General features: G+C 41.1%; 1 protein-coding gene across 1 annotated transcript; it reads left to right on the top strand.

Moving 5' to 3' along the window:
• The first annotated feature begins 723 nt into the window (after window positions 1-723).
• On the top strand, window positions 724-10,591 carry LOC122735970 (galactoside alpha-(1,2)-fucosyltransferase 2-like). The gene is made up of 2 exons (XM_043977902.1): window positions 724-772; window positions 9,582-10,591. The coding sequence occupies exons 1-2, from the start codon at window positions 724-726 to the stop codon at window positions 10,589-10,591; spliced, it is 1,059 nt and encodes a 352-aa protein (XP_043833837.1).
• Window positions 10,592-10,960: the final 369 nt, after the last annotated feature.

Genomic DNA, 10,960 nt, shown 5'->3' with positions numbered 1-10,960 from the left:
CCTTTCTCTGTCTGCTCATCTTGCCTTTCTTTTACTAGACTTTTAGCTCCTTAAAGTGGGGCACTGTTTCCGGGTTTCATTATCCCAAGCTTAAGAAGTCCCAGGTGGTATGATTTAAGGAGAATCAGGTTCTTCCCTCACCCAGCCTGTTTCCTGGTCCTAGATGATCCCAGACCAACTTGCTAATCAACCAGCTTTGTGTGTTGTGGTTGTTAGCTCTGACAAGCCTGTTCCCCTCCCCCACCTGGGCCACTGCTACTTGAGCCTACCTCCTGGTTCTCAGCAGGGGTGTAAAATCCAAGTTCTGCCTTAGCACCACCATAGACCCCTGTAGTCTCTCCCCTGCTCAGGGCTCAGCCCTCTCACCAGATTGTGAGCTTAGTTCCAGATGACACTGGTGCTTCAGCTGATTCAGAGGCTCTGGGGGTCTCCTTCTCTGGTGAGGACTTCCTGAGACTGGATCTGTGTCAGGGTGACTGTGGGTTGGGCCTGACTCCTGTATCAGCACAGCAGCTCCCTCCTTCTGACCTTCCAAGCCGTTTTTGGTTAGAAGATGATTTCAGCACATTCTTCTGTGAGTTTTGCTGCTCCGGGCATTTTCCTATGGCATTATTTGGATGTTTTTTGGAGTGAATGTGTCATGAGTTCGAGAGCTCACTGCCTTTCCTCTGCCATCTTGGCTCTGCCCTGGAAGTCCCTAATTAAATCTTTATAACCCTTCCCATGACTCTGGGGGTGCTGAGAGCTGCAAGAAAAATTCCCAAACAGACAGGTTTGTTCACCTTCTGCCTATCACTGATCTTGTGCCTCATCCTTTCTTCCCTCTCCTCCTCACTCCCACCCCCTCTGGTGTAGAGGCCTGAAATAGAGCAGTGACCATTCTATGGTGAATGAATAAGGCAACATAACAGGAAATGTTACTCCAATGATAAACACCGAGAGAAGCAGACCAATAACTATAAGAACGATGACCACAATAGCTTTCTGAAGTTGCAGAGCAGTCATTGATCTGCTTTGGTGCAGTGATTTTCTTCCTTGGTAACTTCCCTACCCCAGTGAAATCAGACCAGGTCAAAAAACAAACAAAGAACTCAAAAGCCAAAAACAATTACTGACTCTAAGGTTTGCTTTAATTGCTTTAAGGTTGACATTATTCTATTTCATCTACAAGGACCTGTAAAGTTATAGATATTATCTCCATTTCACACATGAGGGAACTGATTTTAGAGATATTAAGTGTCTGGAGCCAGCCCCCAGGGCTAAAAAGCATTCCCAGAATCCTTAGCTTCCAGCAAGGTTGAGCCTAAATGCCGCCTCTTTTATGGAGCCTTTTCTTCTTCTTCCCCCTATCATGGTGTCTGTCAGGCCTCACTCAAGTCCCCTCACCCTCCTCAAACAACCTTGGATCTAATTATCTGGGCATAGGTTGTATCGGCCCAGGAGAACTGAATCTCTACATCTATTTAGTACCAGTCTCTTCCCTGAGCTCTAGTTCTTCATCATCAGCTCCTTATGGGTTCAAGGGCCTAGGATGTCTCCATTGGGATGTGAGGGGAGATAGTGGTCATGGCTGTGCTAGTGATTTTCCTTGCTTGGCACATGCCAAGGGTGCCCAGACACTTCATCTAAGCTGGCTTTATAGTTTAGGGAGATAGATGTTCCTTTCTCCATCGGAGATGATATCTGTGAGGACTGGGTTGGTCACAGGACCAGTGAGATGATGCCATGGCCAAGGCTCTTGTCCTTACCTGCCTGTTGGCAGCAGTTTGGTCAGCAGTTCTTACTCCTGATGATTAGGAAGTGAACCCCTTCTCCACAATGATTTCCCTCCTCAATGATAGCTTCAAGGGCTGGGCTAGAAATAGGTCTGGTAGTCTGGGAGGCACCGCTATTCATAAGGCACTTGGGTTCCAGGGCCTGGCCTATTTGGAGGCAGCTGGTAGCCCAGTGGATGGAGCACTGAAGCTGGAGTCAGGAAGACATGAGTTCAAATCTACACTCAGACATTTAATAGCTATGTGATCCTGAGCAAGTCTCTTAACCTCTGTTTGCCTCAGTTTCCTCAACTGTAAAATGGGGATAACAATAACACCTACCTCACAAGGCTGTTGTGATGATCAAATGAGATAGCTGTAACAAATGCTTAGCATAGTTCCTGGCATATAAATGTTTATTCCTTTCCCCTCTCTCCATTGGAGTATGAAGGGAGATACTGGTCAAAGTGGTGGTGATTTCACTTGCCTGACACATGCTGCCTCCTTTCTCTCCCTCAGGATTCCTTGCTGCTTTATACAACTGGGATATATCTGCATAGAGGTGATATGATTATTCCTTCCTTGGGAACTATTGAGATCAACAAGGGAGAAGGAATAGAGACAGAAAAGAAGGCCCAAAACAGAATATTCCAGGAAACATACAGGTTGGTTCTAGCATATAAAAAATGATTCATTAAGAAACTTAAGAAGGAATGGCTATGTTAAAAATATTAGAAAGCATAGGAATAAATGGAGTTTTCCTTAAAATGATAAGTAGTATCTAAAAATATCAGCAAACATTTTCTGTAATGGGGATAAGCTAGAAGCCTTCCCAATAAGATCAGGGGTGAAGCAAGGATGCTCATTATCACCTCTGTTGTTCAAGAAATACTAGCTATAGCAATATAGGAAGAAAAAGAAATTAAAAGAATTAGAATAGAAAATGAGAAAAGAAAATGATCAATCTATGCAGATGATATGATGGTAAACTTAGAGAATCCTAGAGAATCAACTAAAACAGGATATAAAATAAACACATAAATAATCAGCATTTGTGGTAAAAATTATTTGTGGTAAAGATTAATATCAAAAGTTTTAGCTAGCTGAGGGGCAGCTAGATGGCGCAGTAGATAAAGCAATGACCCTGGATTCAGGAGGACCTGAGTTCAAATCCACCTTCAAACACTTGATATTAGCTGTGTGACCCTGGGCAAGTCACTTAACCCTCATTGCCCTGCAAAAATAAATAAAATAAATAGGGAAGAACATTTTAGCTGAATCATTTGTGAAAGGCCAAACCTAACCCGCCCTGAGACTGCGCATGCTACTGAGCAGCTTTTGAAGGACCTCCCCTTTTGGGGAGGAAAAACTCCAGACTTCCCCTTTTTGGGGGAGGAAAACTCCACTGGAAGGGAGGTAACTTCCAGTGGGTGGGGTGTTTAAAAGGTCACTCTCTTTCAGCCTGGAGAGCAGTCTCTGGCGGCGCTCAGCTCGTGGTGGCATATTTCGTGCTCTGTCTTGGGCGTGCTAGTTCTCAGTCTGGCTGGCAATTTGGGGTTGGTGAGTTAATGATGGAAATAGGCTAAGCTTAGAGTTAAGGCTATCTATTTGTATTTCTACTTCCTTTTTTCCTTAATTGGTTTCACCTTTATGGTCTAATTAATTCCAAAGTAATAAAACCTGATCCTTTATAAACTAAAGCTCAGAGGCTCCTTTTCTTATTGGCCTGGGAGGTATATATAAAAGGGAAAGTTCAAAGGGGAGATTAATGCTCTGTATATCCAATTTTGGCCCTCACTATATATATATGTGTATATATACACACACACACACACATACATACATACATATGCACACATATATGTGTATATTTAAATAACCAACAAAACCAAGCAGGAGGAGATAGAAAAGGAAATACCATTTAAAATAACTGCAGACAGTGTAACAAACTTGGGAGTCTACCTGACAAAACAAACCCAAGAACTATATGAACAAAATTATAAAATACTTTTTATACAAATAAAATCATATATAAACTATTTGAAAAATATTCATTGCTCATTGGTAGGTTGAGCCAATATAATAAAAATGAAAATTCTACCTAAATTATTTATTCAATGCCATACCAATCAAATCCCCCCCCCAATTTTATAGAGCTAGAAAAACTAATAACAAAATTCATCTGGAAAAACAAAATATTTACAGTATCAAGGGAATCAATAAAAAGTGTAAAGGAAAATGATTTTGTAAGTGTATTGCAAAGTGGTAATCATCAAAACAATCTCATACAGCTGAGAAATAAAGTGGTAGATCAGTGGAATAGATTAGGTACATAATACACAGTAGTAAATGACTGTAATAAGCTAGTGTTTGGCAAATCCAGAGATCTAAGATTTGGGGACAAGAAACCATTATTTGACAAAAATTGCTGGGGAAATTTGAAAGCAATTTGATAGAAACTAGGTATAGAACAACATCTTATACTAAGATAAGGTCAAAATAAGTGCATGATTTACATATAAATGATGATATCATAGTTAGATTAGGGAGCATAGAATATTCTTTCCTGTCAGATTTATGGATAAAGGAAGAATTTATGACCAAGCAAGAGAGAACATTATGTAATGATTGGAATGACACCACCTGCTGGAGACTTACTGTACAAGAGTTCCACCCATGAAGCGAAGGTCTTTGAGGGCAAGACCAGGAGTGTTTTCTTTGGCGTCAGGAAGTGATGTTTGCTAGTGGAAGGAAGAAGAAAGAGCTGGGTGCTCTGACTTGCGCTCTTTCCTGAGGACTCCGGCAGAGAAGGGAGCTGAAATGCACTCTCCCTTTAATAGATAGATGAATGTAGGCCTTTCTCTCTCTCTTTACCAAATTCTTATTCTTCTTAATAAATGCTTAAAAGCCTAACTCTTGTTAAAGCTTATAATTTATTGGTGACCACTCATTAGATATTTTAGACAGACTAGCTAGAATTTTTGCCCTTGACAATTATGAGATATAAAATGGATAATTTTGATTTACATTAAATTTAAAAGGTTTTGCACAAATAAAACCAATGCAGCCAAGATTAGAAGGAAAATAGAAAGATTGGCAACTATGTTTATAGCAAATTTCTATGACAAAAGCCTCATTTCTGAAATATAGAGAGAACTGAATCAAATTATAAGAATACAAATCATTCCCCAATTGATAAATGTTCAGAGGCAGTTTTCAGACAAAGAAATGAAAGATAGTGATATGGAAAAAGCACTCTAAAACACTATTGATTAGAGAAATGCAAATTAAAACAACTCTGAGGTACCACCTCACACCTATCAAATTGGCTCATGTGACAGAAAAGGAAAATGATAAATCTTGGAGAGGATGTAGGAAAATTGGGACACTAATGCATTGTTGGTAGAGTTGTGAACTGATCCAATCATCCTGGAGAGCAATTTAGAACTATGCCCAAAGGGAAATCAAATTGCATACCCTCTGATCCAGCAATACCACTAGTAGGTCTGTATCCCAAAGAGATCATACAAAAGGGAAAAGGACCTACATGTCCAAAAATATTTATAGCAATTTTTTTTTTGTGGTGGCAAAGAATTGGAAATTGAGGGTATGCCCATCAATTGGGGAACAGTTGAACAAATTGTGGTATGTGATTATTATGGAATACTATTGTGCTATAAGAAATGATGAGCGGTATGCTCTCAGAAAAATCTGGAAAGACTTACATGAGCCGATGCAAAGTGAAATGAGCAGAACCAGGAGAATATTGTACACATTAACAGCAATATTATGTAATGATCAACACATTGACTTAGCTATTCTCAGCAATACGATAATCCAAAACAATTCCAAAGGACCTATAATGAAAAATGCTATTCACCTCCAGAGAACTGATGGAGTCTGAATGCAGATTAAAGCATACTTTTAAAAACTATTTATCTTGGGGTTTTTTTAGGTGTATGTTTTCTTTTGCAACATGTTTTGCATGACTGCACATGTATAATCTATATTAAATTGCTTGCCTTCTCAAGAAAGAGGGGTGAGAGGCAGGAAGATAATTTTTAATTCAAAATTTTAAAAAATGTAAAATTCTTGTTTGAATGTAATTGAGAAAAAAATTAAATTAAAATTAAATTAAGAAAAGTAGACTCAAGTCACGTAAGTCAAAAAGAGGAGAGGAAGAAGGAGAAGGAAGAGGAGGATGGAGAAGAGTAAAAAGAAGAGGAGGAGAAGAAGAGGAAGAAGAAGAAACAAAGAAAAAAGAAAGAAAAAATTGTTACACATGTCAGAAAGAAAAGTGCTACAAAAATACAAAGAAGAAATGAGACAGTGGTTTACAGTGTCAGAGAGCTGCTGAAGGACAAAGAACAATAAGGTCTGAAAAAATACAATTATATTTAGCAATTAGATCACTGGGGGACTTTGAAGAAAGCAATTTCAGCTTAGGAATGAAGTCAGAAGCTAGATTACAAGGGGTTCAGAAGAGAATGAGAAGGAAGGATGAGTATAGACAACTTTTTCTAGGAATATAGCGATGAAATGAAGGAGATATAAAACTGTAAAAGACGGTGGTTCAAGGGAGGAGGTTTTGCTATTAAGGATAGGGGTTTCCTGGGCACATTTTCAGGCAATAGAGAAGGAACCAATAGATAGGGAGAGATCAAAGATCAGCAATTAAAGAGAGAGAAAAGATAATTGCTAAAAGGGTTGGGTCAGGAGGAAGGGTGATGGTCCTTGGAAGAGGGGGTATCAAGGATATAAAAAGAGGGATTGGCTTTGATAAGAAACCACTCTTCTTCAGAGAGTGGAGTAAAGGAGAAGGGGATGAGAGATAAGGTCAGATAATATCCAGAGTACTGTGTTCAATTCCAGCATATTGATAAAATCCTTTCAAGTTGGGATTGTTTAATTCACTGTCTTTGTACTTCTTATGCCTAGCACATCTGATTTTAGTTGTCTTCAAACACAAGATCTTGGAGAAATGGGTTGAACACTTCCATACAGTTCTCAACAGACTGTCATCAATCAATCAAACTGAAGCCATTGACTATATATCTTGGGTAGAAGTCAATCCCTTTCTAGCCAAACTTCCAATTGAAGGAGTTTTGAATTCCATTAGGCTCCTCTTCTGTGGCAAAGCTCCTGGTGCTGATTCTATTCCAGCTGAGATTTACAAGGCAGGGGATCCACTCATCATACAAAAGCTGACTGAGATTTTCTGAGTTATATGGCAAGAGGAGGTCATTCCCCAAGAGTTCAAGGATGCCTCCATTGTCCATCTCTATAAAGGAAATAGATTGTCCTGTTGGGCGGGTGGGGTTGTCATCTCTCTCTTAGTTATTGCTGGCATGATTCTTGACCGAGTCCTCCTTAACAGACTGATCCTTTACCTAGAAGATGATCATCTTCAGAAGGGGCCAAGGAATGGTCGACATAGTGTTGGCTGTCTGATGACTCCGGGGGAAATGCTAGGAGCAGAACAGAGGTCTATACACAGACCTTGTTTGTCAATATGGCCAAGGACTATCAGTTGTGAGGGCCTGAAAAATATTCTGGCAAAATTTGGTTGCCCAGAGAAGTTCATCAGTATTGTACATCAATTTCATGATAGCATGCTTGCATGGGTTTTGGATGACGGACAATATTCCTGCACTTTCGCAGTTACCAATGGAATGAAGCAAGGCTGTGTGCTTGCTCCCATGCATTTTATTATGATGTTTTCAGCAATGTTGTCAGAGGCCTTCAGTGAGGATGAAAATGGCATCAGTCAGGTACCCCAGTGATGGTAAACTACTTAACTTGAAAAGGCTAGAAGCCAAAACTAAAGTGGAGGGAGAATTGGTGCATGACTTTTTGTTTGCAGATGATTATGCAATCAATGCAGCCCCTAAGACTTAAATGCAACAAAGTATGGATTAATTCCCTGATGCTTGTGCTAATTTTGGCTTAAAAACTAACATCAAGAAAACAGAGGTTCTCTGCCAGCCATCACCATACCATCCATTTATGGAACCATCAGTTAGAGCAAATGGAGAAATTTTTAATGCTGTGGTTAAATTCACTTACTCTTTGGCAGGCTTACTTTTTTTTTTTTTGTGGGGCAATGAGGGTTAAGTGACTTGCCCAGGGTTACACAGCTAGTAATTGTCAAGTTTCTGAATCCAGATTTGAACTCAGGTCCTCCTGAATCCAGGGCTGGTGCTTTATCCATTGCATCACCTAGCTGCACCCCAGCAGTATTACTTTCAAAGGATGTACACATAGATGATGAGGCTGACACACCAATTGCCAGAGCTAGCTCAGTGTTTGGAAAGTGTTAGAGAGAAGAAATTTGCTGCTTAGCAAACTGAAGGTCTACAAAACTGTTGTGCTGATTTCATTGTTGTATGCCTTTGAAACCTGGCTAGTATACCAGTGCCATGCCAGGAAACTGAATCACTTCCATTGGAATTGTCTTAGGAAGATTCTGAAGATCACCTGGCAAGATAAGGTACCAGACACTGAGGACCTCTCTCGAGCTAAAGTGCTAAGCATTTAAAACTATAAATAAAAATGTTTATTATTTTTTAAATTAAATTTGATAAAACAAACAAAAAAAGTGTCAAGTATTCAAACTCTACCACAGAAAGCACAAGTTCAATGGGCTGGCCGAGTTGCTTGAATGCCAAATATACCTTTGCCTACAAGACTATTTTATGGAGAACTCGCACAAAGCAAGTGCTTACATGGAGGCCAGAAGAAGCTATACTAGGACACTCTCAAGGTCTCTCTGAAGAACTTTGGAATTGATGGTGGCATGAGAGACACTGGTACAGGACCAACCAGCATGGCGTGCCCCCATCCAAGAAGTTGCCACACTCTATGAGCAAAGCAGAATTGCAGTGGCTCAAAAGGAAAATTTAAGGCCATCTCCACCCCAAATGTTCATGGGGTCTATTTGTGCCTGACCTGTGTAGAGCCTTCTGATCAGCCACACTGTACATTGGCTCCAATGTAGTGATGTCATTTTGGTCCTCTTCAAGAAGAAAGGACAAGAAGGAGCCAGATGTCTTCAAGCACATCTTTTTTCAAGCAAGTTTCTTGTTCTTGTTGTTTTGATGCTGGGTCTCTCTATTTCCCAGTGCAGAAGTCCAGTGGCCACTCATGGGACTAACCCCACCCTACTGCCCTGTTTATTGGAAATAGTGCCTACTTCACCAGGGTGTTTGGACAATCAAATGAGATAATAAAAGCAAAGCACTTTGGTAAACCTTAAGGTACCATGTAAATGTCAGCTATAGTTATCACTAATTATTCCTCACAAGCTCAGATATGCTGTCCTTTGGATGTCTACAATATCTAGTCTCAACTATTAGACCTTAGGTATCTAGCCCTTTGGGATTCTGGAGATTGGTCCCATCCCAGACCCCTAGTCTAATAATAATAATAATAGCTAACACTTGTATAGTGTTTACTATATGCCAGGCACTGTGCAAAGTGCTTTGCAATTATTATCTCATTTGATCCTCACAACCACCATAGGAAGGTAGGTCCTATTATTATTCCCATTTTAGAGATGAGGACTGTTTCCATGATTTGGACAGGTTAAGTGACTTGCCCAGGGTCACACAGCACATCAGTATCTGAGTCTGTATTTGAACTCAGGTCTTCCTGACTAGGCATAGTGCTCTATCCACTGCACCACTTAGGCCCCCAAAATATAACTTATTATAGCCCTAGGGGACCCAAATTTCTACCTTCATCATTCCCAGCTACCTAGATATCAAGTTCCCTCCAACTCCAAATAACTTTACTAACTTTTTTTCCCTTTTTCCTTCCTCCCCTCAGTCATGTCAGGCCCCCTGATACTCTCCTTCCCAGTCCTCTACTTCCTCCTCTTCATTTTTGTGACCTCAACAGTCTTCCACCTTCAACTTCGACTCTCAAAGATGTCCAAATCACAGCCACCAACTTATGACATATCAGCCCCTGCAACCTCCCACCACCTTGATGGCATCTGGACTGTGAATTCTATAGGCCGTCTAGGAAACCAGATGGGTGAGTATGCTACCCTCTATGCCCTGGCAAAACTCAATGGACATCAGGCCTACATCTCACCTGAGATGCATCAGCACCTAGCTCCCATCTTCCGCATCACTCTTCCTGTTCTCCCAACCAATGTAGCCAAGAATATACCTTGGCGTAACTACCCCCTTCATGACTGGATGTCAGAGGAATACTACCATATTGATGGTTCCTATGTCCGTCTCACTGGCTACCCCTGTTCCTGGACTTTTTACCACCACCTCCAAGAAGAGATTCGTCATGAATTCTCCCTGCATGACCATATCCGAAAGGAGGCTCAGGCCTATCTACGGAGGATACAGAAAAAACCAGCCACCTTTGTGGGGGTCCATGTCCGCCGAGGTGACTATGTTAATATCATGCCCCAGAGCTGGAAGGGTGTGGTAGCAGACAAGGGCTACTTGGAACAAGCAATGAATTGGTTCAGAGCCCGTTACAGTGATGCTCTCTTTGTGGTCACCAGCAATGGGATGGCATGGTGCCGGGACAACATTGACAACACAAAGGGAGATGTGATATTTGCAGGGGATGGGATTGAGAATTCTCCAGCGAAGGATTTTGCTCTGCTGACCCAGTGCAACCACACCATCATGACCATTGGCACTTTTGGCATCTGGGCTGCCTACCTGGCAGGCGGTGAGACGATCTATTTGGCCAACTACACCCTTCCTAACTCACCTTTCCTCAAAATCTTCAAGCCTGAGGCAGCCTTCCTGCCTGAATGGATAGGGATCTCAGCTGACCTATCACCTCTACTCAAGAAATCAACATAGTTCTTTTTTCATGCCCTCACCACAGACTCTATGGTCCAAATTAATGTCCTATGGTGGGGTTTGGGGACAGCAGAGAACCATTTCTCCTATCCTGGCCATCTATCCATATCTTAGGACAGAGGCCTTGACTTAATGACCTACCTCATTCCACCCTCTGCAAATCACCAAGAATGGATCTACACAATGGAGTTGGTTGCTTAGAATCATATCATGGCAGATCTGGAAGAAGGGGGCTTAGACATTATCTAGGGTGGGCTAGAAGATTATATTAAACATATGTGTCCCTGAAACCCACTGGAGGCGGACATAAATTAGTGGAAGGTTTACATGTAAATTCTAGGTGGCTGGAGGCTTTTGGGAAAGGTGTCC

This window comes from Dromiciops gliroides, chromosome 1 (genome assembly GCF_019393635.1).
Source record: "Dromiciops gliroides isolate mDroGli1 chromosome 1, mDroGli1.pri, whole genome shotgun sequence".
NCBI lineage: Eukaryota > Metazoa > Chordata > Mammalia > Microbiotheria > Microbiotheriidae > Dromiciops > Dromiciops gliroides.
The sequence above is the reverse complement of the archived record's forward strand: the minus strand, read 5'-3'. Positions and strand labels throughout refer to the sequence as shown.